The 15,933-nt window shown below is 50.8% G+C and overlaps 1 protein-coding gene across 1 annotated transcript in view; it reads right to left on the bottom strand.

Moving 5' to 3' along the window:
• Window positions 1-2,759: 2,759 nt before the first annotated feature.
• KCNK9 (potassium two pore domain channel subfamily K member 9) overlaps window positions 2,760-15,933 on the bottom strand; it is a 105,006-nt gene continuing 91,832 nt past the window's right edge. The window contains exon 2 of the mRNA XM_070476952.1: window positions 2,760-14,407. Within this exon, the coding sequence (XP_070333053.1) occupies window positions 13,566-14,407 (842 nt within the window). The 3' untranslated portion in view covers window positions 2,760-13,565. The remainder of the gene's footprint in view (window positions 14,408-15,933) is intronic.

Below are 15,933 nucleotides of genomic sequence, written 5' to 3'. Positions count from 1 at the left end.
GATTGGTAGAGGTGAGGAGGGAGGAGTCAGATTCCAGATAAAGGTTGAAGGTAGAACCGACAGGACTTTGGGTTGAATTTGGGGTAGAAAAGAGAGGAGTCAAGGATAATTCCAAAGTTCTTTGGCCCAAACAACCAGAAGGATGGTGCTGACTTAGATGAGATGCCCTTCAAGAGAAGCAGGAATCTGGGGAGATGGGTGGAGGGGATGAGCAGGGGTTCATGTTGGGCCCATGAAGTTGGAGATGCCTGATGGAAACCCAGGTGGACACATGCAACAGGCAGCTGGATACACAGACTGGAGATTTTTATGTGTGTGTTGAATGCGAGGGGAGGGAGAGAGGGGGGAGGGGAGGGAGGGAGAGAGAGCAGGAGGAAGCCACCCCTGACTGTTGTCCCGTCCAGGACCACCTGGGTCCCCAGCAGCCCAGCCGGGCTGACACAGGATGGATGCCCATCACCGCACCCTGAGACTCGTGGAGCAGGGAGAGACTGTCATCTCTGAAATGTCGACACACACTGTAGAACCCTCTGCCAGGTGCTGCCTGCTATCTTCTTGGAAACCTCCCAGAGGCAGGACAAGGAGACCAGACTCGGCAGGTTTTCTCTGAGGCGGCATCACTGGGAACAACGGCCTGGGCTTCCGACCTCACCTGGGGGTGGGGGCGGGGAGGCTGCATCGGGCCCTTACGTGTACCTGCTGCGTTTCTGCAGCGTCTTCACTGATGCTCGAGTTCAGGTGGGGGTGGGGTGGTGCAGAGCAAGGAACAGAACCACGGGGTGAGGGTCAGGGAAGGCTGGCCTGGGCCGGCTGGGCTGGTCATCTTTCTGAACCCTGCCAAAGGCGGAAGTCCCTGTAGGAGGAGGAAAACAAAAGCTCCTCTGACCCGTGAACTGATTTCTGGTCCTTGCTGCTGCTGTGAGAACGCTGGCTCAGATGAGAACGCTGGGTGGTGATAATATTGTCAGGCTTGGACTTGTGGGAAGATAAAATGAGTCTGTATCTGGAGAAGAGCTAAGGGCAGGGGTCTGCAAACTGAGGCCTCCAGATCTCAAACATCTGGCCCACAGTCTCCCTGTTGCCCACTAACTAAGAATGAATTTGACGTGATTAAATGGTGATGGTGGCGGGGAGGGGGGGGGGGTGGTGGTATGAGTCACTCAGTCGTCCAGCTCTTTGTGACCCCATGAAGCCCGCCAGGCTCCTCTGTCCGTGGAATTTTCCAGGCAAGAATACTGCAGTGGGTTGCCATTTCCTCTTCCAGGAGATCTTCCCAACCTAGGGATCGAAGCCAGGTCTCCTGCATTGCAGGCAGATTCTTTACCATCTGAGCCCCAGGGATGGGAAGGGGCGGGGCAGGGCAGGGTGGGGCTGATACCAAAGATGAAGAATATTTGTGACCCATGAAAATGCATGTGAAATTCACGTCTCAGTCTCCATAAAGGCAGGTGTACTGCACACTGGCCTGTGCATATCTATGTATCATCTCTGGATGACTTCCTGCTATAGCAGCAGAGCTAGGGGATTGTATTAAGTCTAAAATACATACTATCTGGCTCTTTACAGTCAAAGGTGTCCAGCTTCTGGCCTAGAAGACCCTGCCCCCAAACAAGGTGTTCTATCAGGGGACAAACTGGTGATGTGATATCAATCATTAAGAATCAAAATTCTTACCAGGGACAGGCATGTTCCCTGCATGAGCCTCTGTTATGGGGAAGCAGAGCAGAGCAGGCAGCAGGTACCCCAAGAATGAGTGCACTTCCCACCAGACAGGTAGAAAGACAGGTCACACCTGTGGCCACGAAGTGCTTTGGTCCAGAATCTCTCCTCCATCTTGGAGCTGGGACCGTATGGAGAAGATCAGGTTCCTCAAGGTGTGGGCCCCCATCCAGCAGCATCAGGACCGCTGAGACCTTGTTAGAAATGCACAGTCGTGGCCCCATCCTGGACCACGCTGAGGGTGAGCCCGGCAATCTGTGTTTTCAAGGGGCCTTCCGAATGAAGGCAAAATCGGAGAACTACCACCCCTGATGCAAAGAGCTGACTCATTGGAAAAGACTCTGTTGCTGGGAAAGATTGAAGGCAGAAGGAGAAGGGGATGACAGAGGATGAGATGGTTGGATGGCATCACCGACTTGATGGACATGGGTTTAAACAAGCTCCTGGAGTTGGTGATGGACAGGGAAGCCTGCTGTGCTGCAGTCCATGGGGTCGCAATGAGTCAGACATGACTGAGCAACTAAACACCACGACCACCACCCCTCTGGGAATCTCTGGCCCTGCCCTCCCTCCCCTCACCAGACAGAGGTCCACAACACCCAGGCCTCTGCAACATGAGTGAAGTCAGAAGACTCCAACGTTTCAGCAGCTACTGTAGGTTGTCAGGAGCAGAGTTTTCCTTTGATGGAGAGATGATTTGAGCATCTTTATCTGCCTGATTTTCCCTCTTTCTTCCATACACACAGAGGCAGGTAGAAAAAGTGCCAAAGGAGTCGTCTCGTGTTTTGCAGTCAAATTCCTCAGCCCGAAAAACAAAAAGTGGCAAATCAGATCTCAGTCAATTTTATTTGAAGTCCTTGCTGGGGTTTTTAGCAGCAAGGCTTCTCAGCTAGCCTGCCCACCATGAGGAAGACCAGTGACAAGACGGATGCCCAGTTTTGTTTGAGAAAATTTTCCAGATGTGAGATCAAAGCAGGAAAAAGCTGGATGAAAACAGCTCCTAGCTCCCCATTCTCAGTGAAGGAAGACCAAGACACATATGCAAACGTGCCATAGAGATTTTAATGAAAAAATTAGAAAAGTGCATTATTTTACAACACTACAGTAAATGATTCTTTCTTTTTTTCTGTAAAGACATTGTAAAATATATACAGGGTTGCTTAGTGCATTCGTTACAAAAGAAAGATGCAATCCCTTGCATAAATTACATATTTTACATGGGCTGGATGTCTACTCGGACTTGTAAACATTGGTGATACAGTTTTGTTTTTGTTTTTCATTCTTCAGATAAGCTGCAATAGTAAATACCTCTGATATTCATTAGATGGTTGTCTCATTCTGTTAAACTTCAGAACGGCATTCTAAGGCCATTTGTGAAGGCACCCTCTCCACAGGCGGAGAAGGCCAGAGAAGAGAAACAAAAGAAAAACAAACAGGAACAGGAACAGTAGGCTTCTCTGAATTTGGTTCACTGTGGTCCACTGGGGATCACTGGCTTTGCCAAATCTGGTGCGGCTTCCCACCCAAGGTCTGATGCCTTGACCATACTCGGGCCTGTGGTCCAAATCCCAGATGCCCACTAACGTGGGAAGGGAGGTCCCTGCTAGGGGGTGCAGGACAAACCATTCCATCCTCCAGGAGCGTGGCCAGGCTGACCCAGCTTCTGGTCGAAACTTCCTATGTCATCACTCCCAGGGAGCGAGTTCTGGAGGCCTTCCAGACAGCAGCAGCAGCATCACCATCAGAAAACACCAGGTCCTTTTACCAACGCAATCATGAGAATGTCCAGCAATGCCCCCCAAACAGACAAAATCCAGAGACCCAAAGACACCCAGTCGGTGCATATGCGCGCGCACACAAAGGAATCAGTGACGGTCACACCTCTGTGCCCCCACCCCCCAGAATGAATCCCCTGTGCATACGGGCTAATCATTTTAACCAGTGTGAGTTTGGATTTAATTCAAGCTTAACTTCTTCTACGCCTAGGGTCACAAACGATGCTTCCGTAATGTTTAATGTTTTGAGGTACAAGAATACACAGTTGGTTGAAGTTTAAAAAGTATAGAGGGAGTATCAGCAATTTCTTGGCCTGCTGGGAATAGACTAGGAACTCTTCCTCCTTGTTAAGCAGTTCAGTGGCGTAAAACCTCCTCATCCTCTGGCATCTTTGCCCACCTGCAAACCTTCTGACCAACATTTATGGACACACGAGAGAGCCTCAGCCTCTCAGTTGGGGTCAGTCTGTTCTCCTATTTCAATTTCACTCGATAAGGCCAATAGCTTCACCTAACCCAATGCATTTTCTATTTTGTGGAGGTTTCTGATAAAGCACAGGGTGGACTCAGATGGCCCCTGGAGGTCCCTTCCAGCCCCAAACGGCTGTCAAAATGCTATTTGTGGGGCTGAATAAGCAAAATATATAATTAGCCTTTTTCGGGACTGTGTTCTTCTCTGAGGAGCCATCAAATTATAGAGAAATCTTGTTAATTGTGGGTTCTGCTTCATTGGGTTCCCACTAATCGTGTTTTGCCTTTCACTGGATTATTTTTATTTTTCTAAAATTCAGCTCAAGAAAATGCAGCAAGAGCTGAACCACATTCTGCTTCCAAGAGCAGCTCATCCAACTCTGTTTCGAGGCCTTGTGCATCTTGGGAGCGTACAGTCCATTGGAATTTTAGCCTTATGAGGCCAGGGAGCATGACCGCCCAGCTGACCACAATGGCCTCCTGCTTGGTGTTGGCTTATGGCAGATGCCCAACGGCTCTGTGAATAATCGCTGGATAAGGGAACCAATCAGCAGGGAACACTGCTCAGAGGGGGCCCTGCGGCGCCACCAGGCCCCTGGGGCCGCAGCTCAGAGGTCGCTGAGTGGTCTCTCGGGTTAAGGAAGGGTGGGACACTCCCCAAGGTTTGTCCGGGAAAGGTGGGCTTTGGTTTACTGGGAAATGTCCCCCTCAACACCATCACCGAGCATCCGGCCCACTGGGGACTGAGCAGGGCTGCAAAGAGAACCCATCAAAAGAAGAGCCAGAGGAGCTGGTAAAGACACGATTCTTTGGTGCAAGGAAGGTTCTAGACTACCTGGAAAAGGTGATGTCCCCAGGGGGAGAGAGCCCAGCTTAGGATCCCTGTGTTGGGAGGACTTGGTCATCTCCCCTCCAAAGCCGCCCCTCAAGGAAATGTCAGCCAAGAGCCGGGTACACGGCGACCTCTGCCTCCTTTCGTCTCCGCCAGTATCTGTCTGGGGACGCCTGCCCCTCCCCTGCCTCTCCGTCCTGTGTAGAAAAGGAGAGGGAAGGATTGGCCAAGGCCACGTGGCCTGGTTACAAAGAGGCAGGAAGGGAAGCCCTTGTCAGGGGTGCTTAAGAAGGCCCGAGGAGCTGAAAGGGGCAGAGCTGAGGTTGTACGCTTTTTTAGCAGCCAAGGCTTGTGGCTAAACTCCGCAAGACCTCCCTCTTCAAGACCAAGAGTGGCTGTCTGGATGGTAGGGGTCTTCAGGAAACTGGACTAGAGTCTCTGGAGAGGCCGGGGTTAGGACCCAAGAGTGAATGGGATGATGTGGGGAATAAAATCTCCCCAAGTACAAAGTGCCCTCACCTTTAAATGTGTCCTCCTCTCCTCCCTGATTCCTGGTCACAGGAAGTCGCAAAGTCTGATGCTCAGAGGTTCCATCAGGAAACGGCAAATTCTTCATGCCAAGGAAGCCCAAGAATTATATAACATTTTCCTTTTACTGGTTTCATGCTAACCTTTGGTCAAGTTGTCAGAAGTCCTCATCAGAACAAGCCCCAGAATGCTTCAGAAGGTGCTAGACAAGATCTTATCCAGAAATATTCCCATATGCAAACTATAGCTAATGTCTAGAAGATGGAGGGGGTGGGGGGACATCTAAACAATGGAACACCATAGAATTCAAGTTGGATGAGACTTGAGACTCCAGGATCTGTTTTCAGGCTTATTATCAGACGAGGACCCAGTAGGGACATCAGGATGGATGACTCCGCCATCAGGATGGATGACTCCGCCATCAGAGACCAAGACTCAGGCTATGGTTGTTAGAGTGGAAGGGACCCTGAAATAAACATGTGTGGGCACTGGGGAGCCATGGAAGGTTCCTGAGCAGGAGCATGGCCTGGATAACTTAATATGTGACCAGCTTGTGAAGGGCCTGGACAGTTTGCCGCCTTGTCTGTCAGATGTGACTGTGGCAGAATATTCTGACTACTGGATAAGACCTCTGCTCCGCCCACTTTCACACACCTGTGCCTTTGCCTAAAACAGTGCCCACTTGCTCCTTCAAGGCGCCCCTCAGAGATCCCCCAGGGGTTCCTCCTCCTCCATGAAGCCCTACCTGAGTGCCCCCACTGGACCAATCCACCTCCGCTCACAGCTGGACTGGCAAGTCCAAGCTCAGGAGTAACCTTGCAGGAGGCTCAGACTGGCCATTATGAGAAACACAAATGGCATAAGAAGTCTGGCTCGGCACTCGGCTCAGAGCAGGGGCCCGTGAACGCCATCATACATTGCCCTTGAACCCTGCTGCACACAGTGGCTGCTTCTGGAACCTCCAACTTAAGGACGGGAACACTGAGCCTCGGAGAGCGCAAACCACCACCTGCCTGTGAGAAGCAGAAGCTGGCCCCCGGTACGCGTGTAGCTTTGCTCCCCTGCCGCCCTGTGAGGAAAAGGAGCCTGCCCCGGCCTGTCTCAGGGGCCCAGAGTGCGTGCTGGGCAGGCGCGGAGTGGAGGCCGGGGGTCCCATCACCTTATGTGTCGCACTCAGCATCTGTAGAAGTACCGCAGTGAGAAGACGGTGCTGACCTGCCTCCAGGAGACATGCACATCTCAGGGCTCACTCGCTGCCCCGTGAAATGTCACAAGTATGAGCCTGCCGTCTGACCGAACCTGAGTCTCCTGAGTTGCAGGCAGACTCTTCACCGTCTGAGCCACCAGGGAAGCCCCTGTGGACACACCGACCATGTTTTATGGGAAATGCCCCGCTGTGGACTGCTCATGGCCCTATCTTGTGTGGCCCACCCAACACTACCGGCCAAATACCACTGAGTTGCCAATGGTAGGGTGATGGTTTGCAAAGGGGCAATGCTGAGGTTTTGTGTGTTTTTTTAACACAGAGAATGTGTGTTGGTTTCCAAAGATGGAGCAAAGGTCTGAAATGAAGTTAAGACATGCCTCGATGACAGCCACAGATGGCCATTTAGGCAAGATGCTGGAAATCTAATTGTATTTATCCCCTGCTGTGGGCGCTGCCCAGCACTTAACAGTCAGGACCATTGGCAGTCTACTTCTTATCCTGGTATTGTTAATGTTGTTGTTAGTCACTAAGTTGCTGTTTAGTCGCTAAGTCCTGTCCGACTCTTTGCAATCCCACGGACTGCAGCACACCAGGCTCCCCATCCTTCACTATCTCCCAGAGTTTGCTCAAACTCGTGGGCATTGAGTTAGTGATGCCATCCAACAATCTCATCCTCTGTCGCCCCCTTCTCCTCCAGCCTTCAGTCTTTCCCAGCATCAGAGTCATTCCCAACATAGTCCCAGAATATTCATCCATTATGGAAAGAAGGACTGGGGACCCCAAAGGAGGGCATCACTGAGTCCTTCATGAGCAAATTGTCAGGAGAAGCTGTGAAAGGATTCATGAGATGCTCCCATCTCCACGTCCACACTGGAGAGTGGGAACAGCATGGGCGGAGGCTTGGAGGCAGGAACCCACGGGGACGTATTTTCTTGATCAAAATAAAAGGGACTGAGCCACAGCGGGCGGGTTGCTGTGTGCTACTGGAACTGACAAGACCATGCTATAGAACTTGCCAGTGCAAACAGTGTCTCAAACAGAGGTCACCAGTCTTAGCACTTAATGGCCAGGAAGAGTGCCATGCCAACAAATTACATTTTTGAGTACTGATTGAAAAGGCGCTCACCACCACTCATTGAAAAGCTCCTGGGTGCCAAGTACCCCACTGGCTCACAGGTACCCTTCCGGCCACCTACGGGTCTCTACCTGCCAGCCCTTTATAACGGGTAAAAGGATGTTTGTGCTTTGTCTACTTATAGCTGGACCATCCCCACAGGTGTTTAGGGGAATGATTGCTGACTCTCAGCACAGAAAAGAGATCTATGTGAGAAGTTAGAAATAGCAGAGCCTGATTCGGCTTTGGTGACGAGACCCAGCATCCAGGGGCTCCTGGACACCTCTCCTGCGGCTTCAGTTAGCGTCTCCCAGAGAGGAGAACGGCATTTAACGTGCCTTGTTTATCTACAACGCAAGAGGCAACCACAGGTCTCCAGGGAGCCAGACTCCGCAACTGCATTCACCATTACAACATCAATTAGGTGGTTCTCTTGCCTAAAATTCTTTAACCTAAGGAAACAGAGTCAGGTTGTGGGCCAGCCCACAGCACAACTGGTCCAGACTCCAAACCAGCAACATCATGACAAACCAAAACAGAGGAGAAAAGTGTCCTAGTTTGGAGGGGTCTGGCGCAAGCAGACAAACAATGTGAGATGCAACCTTGGATTGTCAGATTCACATAAAAGCCCTGGAGGACAATTTTGGGACAAAGTAGGAAATGTGAATATGGGTTGCCTTTTAGATAATTTTATTGTACAAATGCTAAACTTCTTAGCGGTGATTACAGCACTGTTACCAAAGAGAATGCTCTTGTTCCTGTGAGAGAAAGTTTTTCCTTTGGCCCAACCACCTAGAAGTTAGAGAGGCCACTTCCTCCTCCCAGTATCTCTGGGTATGAAGGGGGTGATGTGGAGGGTGGGAGGGGATTAAGCAAATATGGCGAAGTAGTGAAGGCTGGTGAGTCTGCGTGAAAGGGGTACGGAATTTCATCTTTCTGGTCTTCCAGTTTTTCTGTGAATCTGGCTTTTCATTACCGAAAGTTGGATGCGGTGGGGGAGGTGGGGGGGCAGGGAGGAATCATGGTAATAGGTGTTTCCCACCCACCCCCCCCCCCCCCCCCGAAACAGCAACCTCTATTAAGGTGTGCTCACATAACCACCACATAAAATGGATGTACGCCCAGGGCGTGGAGGAACCCAGCCCACACAGGTTCTTGGTGTTCACGATGACCACTGTTCTCAATGCCTCTGCCTATTCCTTCCCCATCTTCCCAGCTCCTAGAATGCTGCCAAACAAATGATTTGGGATTTTCATTCTTGTGGCTCAAATCTGCCCAGTGACCAGAACATCAGGCCAATGTCTCTCGTCAAACTGATTCTGCGCTAAAGGCTCACAAATTCCACCCAAGCTGGCCCACTGTGTGGATGGGACACCACCAAGGCCCAGGGAGGGGACAGGACTTCCAGGAGCCCAGAGACACAGAAGTGAGAGCCAGGTTGTCCTCCCAACCTTTTCCTGCCTGGGATGCTCCTGGTTCCCACATACTCTTTGGCTCTGTAAAGAATCAGTCTTTAGCATCCCCAGGCAGCAGGCCCCAAGTCCCACCCTTCAGAGTACAGACACGATTCCCTGCCATGTTTGACAGATGATGTGGTCCATCCCATCAAGAGGAGGGACATGGTCTGGCACCGGCCTCAAACCCACACCTCCATAGATGCCCTTAACTAGGGTACCCTAATTAGGACCTATTCTATGAAAAAAAGAAAAAGATCACCTAAAGACATAGGACCAGAAACCTCAGTGATAGATGGTTTTCCTCCTATAATCATTTTCACCTCTCTTTTTTTTTCTCTCTCACATAATGTGTACAATGAATGCCTTTAAACCATTCTTCCCTCTAACTTTGAGCTGCTAGTGATCAGGAATCAGGACCCACAAGGCTTTTGGATCTGGAGGCAGAGAAGAATGACCTGCCTGGGCTTATCTGTGGGTTTCCAAGTCATCATCCAGTCTCCCAATTGAGGCCCCATGTGCAGAGACCCAGCGGTAAGCCAAGATTAAGCAGTCAACTTGCCCTTTTATATGGATGGGTTTTAGTGAGCACCTGCAAAGGCAGGCATCCTGGGCAGCAGTCTACATCCATCTGCTGCTTTTCCTGCAAGGATTAGGGACCCAGGGGGGATTCTCAGGCTGCAAGTGATCTGCTGTGATCATTCCAAAGTGCTGGTACCCTTCTCCCCAATGGGCGATGCACAAGAGTAATACAACAGATGCTTCACAGAGTGTGTTTTAATTTAGAGCTGTATTTCCCGGGCTGCTGCCTGAGTTTCAGGATGGAGTGTGGAAGGAAAGAACTCTGATCTCAGCCCTGGTGCTGACTAGGTACCTCAAAACCCAAACAGATTGGTTCACTCCTATGTAAAGAGACTAGCAGGGCAGTGTGACAGCACCATCCACCCAGGATGGATGTCATAACGATTAAAATGGTATGGTCTCTAGAAACCATGGTGCCCAGAGCTGCTAGGATAATCAATACCATTGCCTAGCTTCCTTTGGTCTTTGACGGAGGGGATGGATTGAGATCTCCTAGTGAGAAAGCATTCAAGCGAGAATCCAAAACATCTAAGTATCTACGTGGTGTGTTGATCTCTAGACCCCATCAGGGACTGGGTGGCAGGCCTATTTCCTGTGATTCTGGTAGAATGTGGCTCTTCCTCAGCTCGCTTTAACACAAGTTGAAGCCCAAATCCAAACAACCTGTTGAGACTTCTTCCCACTCCCTGAGTGGGCGTGGTCAACCGGAAGAAGAGTGTGGGAAACCTGGGCTGAAAGAAGGAAGTCACCAGATATGAGAGGTGGAAAGACTTGGGTCTGAGATGCTAAGAAGTCCAGCAACAGGGACTGTTGGGAGCGCATGAGTAACAGCCTTAATAAAGCAGCCAGGAAAGCGGCAGGAGGAGAAGCAAGTGGGAAGACCGAGGTTCTGGCTGTGGGGCCTCAGATTTGTGCCCAGAGCCTTTCTGGACTCAGATGAAGCGTCCCTCTGGCTTTTGAGGACTCCAGTGCTGATCAGGAGGGCCATGCTCTGGGTGGAGAGGCCCCGGGCCAGGTTTATCAAGAAGAGAATCCTGGAGAACCCCTGACTCAGCATCCCCATCAGAACACCTCATTGTATGCATCTGGAGGACTCCTTGGCCAGAGAGCATGGCAGGGAAGAGCTGGACCATCTGAGAAAAAGACGGCCATCACAAGGGAGGCCAACCAAGGCTCACCTCCACCCCTGAACAGTCTGAGTATAAGCAAGGATGTCTGACTTCAGAGGCGAAGGCTTGGTAAGTGGCCTTCAGGGGGCCACGCAGGTATCAAAGGGTGGGGGGCAGGGGAAGGGATACAGAACTAAGAGAGATTTCAGGTTGGTTCGGACACTTAAGTTGGTGGTCATGCAACATAAAAGACTTCACCCTACCATCCTTAATCCTACAAAGAAGAGTCAGTTCTATGGAAACAGAGATCATGGGATGTTTTCCAAACTTTCTTGCAAAGGGAGGAGCTCCCTATCATTTGGAAGCATTCAAGCAGAAGCAGTTCCCTTTATGACCACTGTACCCTGGTGGGGGCAATAGTCCTGAGTGAAGGGTTGAGCCCATGTTCCTCTGACTTTAAGAACCTGGTGTATTTACGTGCGGAGAAAGAGAAGCAGGTTCCCTCACCCGAGGGCTGAATGAGGGTGTCATGGTATGGTGGAGTCAGTTTCTTGGACCCTCTTGGGGGTCCAGACTGAAACTAAAGTCTCGTTCTAGTCAAGGCTAGTTTTCTGACACTGAGCAAATCACTTACCTTCCCTGTTGCTTTACAGATAAAGATTATCACGCACCCATCCGAGGGCAAGTCTTACAAAGGTTTTCATGAGAAACCCACACTTACTCCAAGCACCTTCCCCCAGAGCATGAAACAATCTGCAAATACGCACGGGTACTCTTGCTCCTGTGATGCCCTAGAGCCAACGAGCTCTTTCAAGAGAGAAACAATTTAAAGAGCAACAGCTTCTATTCTCTAGGCAGATTTTAGAGACCTCAATTTTTTCTTTTAATCTTAAAAATGAGTTAATCAATATGGCCTTGAAGGTTGGTAACTGTGCATTTTAGTCTAGAGAATCAGGTTCCCAGACTCCTTCCACAGACCCTGTGTCCCAGACAAAGGGATTAAAGTGCTTGCCTTTCCAGGGAAATCTCGAGGGCTGTGTTCAGTCCAATGGCCCAAACACTTGAGATGGGCCCACTGGGGCCGTCTCTCAGGAAATCTTGGAGGTCTGATCTTCCTAGGCAGCAGACCCTCCATTCTGGGAGACCACACTGGGGCTCCCACTTCCCCTTCTAAGTGGCCCAGCCAAAGCCCATCTCCATCCCAGAGCCGTGAACTTCCAGTTTTTGAAAAAGGGGAATGAGGATGGCTGATTTTTTAGAGGTGGCAGAGACAGTGACGGGGGAATGAAGGTCCCCTCCATGAATCTGGAGGTCACACTTTCCTTTATTCCTGCGTGGGAAGGGCCTTCAAGGTGCCACGTTCTACAGCCCAACTGGCCCCCAGGAGATAAGGAGGCCTTCACTTTGGGGGTCATCCCCTATTGAGAGTGGGGAGGAATTTCTCCATTACTCAGAAAAAGTCATCCCCTGAGATTGACAGGTTCCCAGCAGGCCAAGACGCAGCTCCTTGCCTCCAAACTTTTCCTGAGACCAACATCAACATTCCCTTGTTTACAAATCAAATGTGGTGGGAGACACGCTTTAAAATACATTATATATATTCTTTAAAATGAGGAATGCCCTGTCATTGTTCATTAGGAAAAGAAACCACAACCACTTACTAACACCCATTCTCACTGAAGCATCCCAGACTATAATTCTCACTCATATAGGTAGACGCTGCACACATCATCCACATTGTCACATAAATAAGAGAGAAATAATAAAATAGATACTCCACAGTTGCAACAATTTTCCAGCTTCCCCTGACACTTCCAGTTACATGGAAAATTGTTGGAACTAGAGATGGCAAAATTAAAAATGTCTCTAATAAATTAATATTATTGGCTTTTGATTATTCCATTGCTAGTTTTTTGTTTTCTTGTGTTGTTAACGCATACCAGTTTAACAAAGTGCATGCTTGTTTAAAAAATTTTTGAACTGGCAAGATACAATGATCCATGACGGCTTGCCCACCCACCCCCTAAAAAGAAGTTAATAGAATTTAGAACCTAGCAGTTAAAAAATGGGATCATGACACGCCTGGGATAAAGGCTGCTTATGGAACATGCTTGATTCGGCAAGATGATAAATCAAGAACCTCCTGGGTTTTGTTTTCCCCTTTTTGTTTGGAAGCAGCCAAAAGCGGGCTATTAACAGAACTGTGTGATGGAAAAGAAAGATGAACACCTGGCACCTTCCATCTCGTCACACGTACACACACAGACGCACACTGGGGTGTGCCCTCACTCGCACACACTCAGACCACACACGTACGGCCACCCGCTGCTTGGGAGGAGAGAGGAGCTGGGTCAGAGACGCCACTGTCACTCAGTGGGGTGTGCAACTTTGGGTCGGTATCCTCTGGGCTGTCTCCTTGTCTGGGTCTCACACCTGTCCTGGGAAAGCCACCCCTCCCCACCCCGAGATACGGGGCAGGCTGGGGAGAAATGTAAGGCATACTTTGCTGGGAAGAAGGACAAAATCCATGCTTCATGCTCAGATGCGAGTTTCAGAGGAAGACGGGCTTTCTTTTCCCTTTGGCCTGCTCTGTCTCGCTGGAAAGGTGGGGAAGAAATGAAACCAAGAAAGGAAGGAAGGAGAGAAAGGAAAAAAAAAATGATGACGATAATCATAATCATAAAGGATAATCATAATAAATAAGACAAGTTGGGCCCATGAGACTGAACGTCAAAGAGGACACAAGACTCGGGCTTGTATTCCCCGCCCCAGACCTAGATGGACTTCCGTCGTCTCATTAGCCTGTGGTTGTCGGTAAAGCTGTGTAACCCGGGGGAGATGGAGCTGATAGGGGACGGAAAGAGGCTGTTTTTTAATGTGCTTGGCGAGATCTCCTCGATCTTGTAAGAGATGGAGTGGAAGTACTGGGGGGCGAGCTTGGCGCTGAAGGAGTTCTGATGTGCCGCCGAGCGGCCACCGTACTCCTGCGGGCGGTAGCAGGTGCAGGAGCACACGGACTGCAGGTCCGCCGCGTCTGCCTTGTACCGGGGCCGGCCCTGCCGCGCCTCCTCGGGGATGTGGATGACCATGCTGCTGCGGTTGCCGGCCAGGGACGCCCGCTCCTCGGCGTCCCGCCGCTCGTCCTCGCTGTTCATGGTCAGGAACCTGAGGACCACCAGGTTGAGGAAGGCCCCGATGACTGTCAGCCCCACCAGGATATACATAAAGCTAAAGGCCACGTAGAGCGGCTTCTTTTGCAGGGCGCCCTTGGTCTGCAGGGCCACGTAGTCCCCGAACCCAATGGTAGTCAACGTGATGAAGCAGTAGTAGTAGGCGTGGAAGAAGCTCCACTCCTCGCACTGGGAGAAGGCGGCCGCGCCGATGCACAGCGTCCCCATGCAGGAAAAGAAGCCCACGGTCACCATGTTCTCCATGGACACCTCCGTGTTGCGCAGGCCGCAGCACCTCTTGATGCGCTTCAGCAGGTAGCGCACAAACGTGTTCATCCGCTCGCCCAGGCTCTGGAACATGACCAGCGTCAGCGGGATGCCCAGCACCGCGTAGAACATGCAGAAGGCCTTGCCCGCGTCCGTGCCGGGAGCAGCATGCCCGTAACCTGCGGGAGGAGATGAGAAAACGGGGAGGCAGTGAGGCAGGGTCTCCTCAAGTCAAGGTGGTGTGGGGTGGGGTGGGGTGGATGTGTGGGCATTGCAGTTGGGGCGTAACCTGAGGTGGGGTGGTGGGAAAAACAGGCAAGAATCAATGAAGAAATGTACCTCCAAGTTTGGAGCACTTAATTTAGGGCAGTTGGAGGAGGAGTTTGGGAGTCATTTTACTGTTCTTAGAGTAACACAAAGGCTTTCCAAACAAAAGCAGCATATTCACTCATTCGATTTTGCAGAGAGCTGCAGACGTAGCCAGCCCAAGGGATAAAAATGAAATACGCTCACTGTGTATCATCCCTAAGAGCAAACAGTCCAAGAATGCTAACTGGGTTTTCTTGTTACTGTTGACCACCGTAGTTGTATTCTCAAATAAACGCTGGGCCTATGGCCCGGTTAGGCGGACAGGTGGGTGGAAAGCCGGGAAGTGTGAATCCTTGCGCCTCCCCCACTGGGAGCAGTGGGGCCACCCAGGGAGGCGGGGACACCTTGGAAGGTAAGAGGGGTGCACAGGGCGGAAGGGGACGGTGGATCCACTTGAGTCGTTTCTGCGTGTGCTGGTAAGGGGGGAGAAAGAACCCCAGTTTCCACAGCCTCAAGGGTGGTGCCAGGAAGCTCAGCATGGTCTGGAGAAGCCCGGGCCTCCTGCCAAGGCTCCCTCGTGCCCAGCTCAGGAAGCCAATCAACTAGTTGGTCTGTGCGACCCCCATCATACACCAGCTCTTTCTAACCTTGTGCTGACCCTGTAAAACAGACAATGCAGACACAATGCATCTGACACCACTGGCAGGAAAAGTTATTTAATAGCTGGGTAACTTGATTTCTTCAGAATTGGGATTTAAACCCAGAGTTTTCAGCAAATGAGGCTTAAAAGCAGAGGTCTTGAACCTAAAGGTCCCTGCTGAGTGGAGCATAAACACCACCGGGGCAAAGATGTTTGCCTCCTTTGTTCCCTGCAGTATCCCCACACCTAGAGAAATACCAAGCACACAAAATACCTCTTTAACAAAGGACAGTAAATCCGTGCCACTGTGTGAATGTGGCCTTGTCAGAGTCGAGGGGACACAATCCTGAAAGACCCCACATGTGTGGGTGCCTCTGAAACTCTTCGCGCAGCTCCACAGAACACCCCTCTGTGGATTCCCTGCATGAGCTATGCAAAGCTGAGCCTGCATTCCCTCAGGTTCAACTGAGCATGGTGGTGCTGGAAAGGTGAAATTCCAGGGTCACTCAGCTGCACAGTGATCATGTCAGAGCCCGGGCAGGGTTGCCACAATATGGCAGGAGGAACCTAAGGCTAGTTCAAGTTCCGGGACTAACACTGTCCGGGGGAAAAAAAACCAGGATCACAGGAGGTATGTGGACTACAAACTTGGAGGATGAACATGGCCTTCCAACATCTCCAATCCTGCCCCACCAAGAAGGGTTTCCCTGGTGCTCCCCTGAGCCACATGCTCATGGTCATTTAACCCAGGTGTAT

This window comes from Odocoileus virginianus, chromosome 15, assembly GCF_023699985.2.
Source record: "Odocoileus virginianus isolate 20LAN1187 ecotype Illinois chromosome 15, Ovbor_1.2, whole genome shotgun sequence".
NCBI classification, from domain to species: Eukaryota; Metazoa; Chordata; class Mammalia; order Artiodactyla; family Cervidae; genus Odocoileus; species Odocoileus virginianus.
The sequence above is the reverse complement of the archived record's forward strand: the minus strand, read 5'-3'. Positions and strand labels throughout refer to the sequence as shown.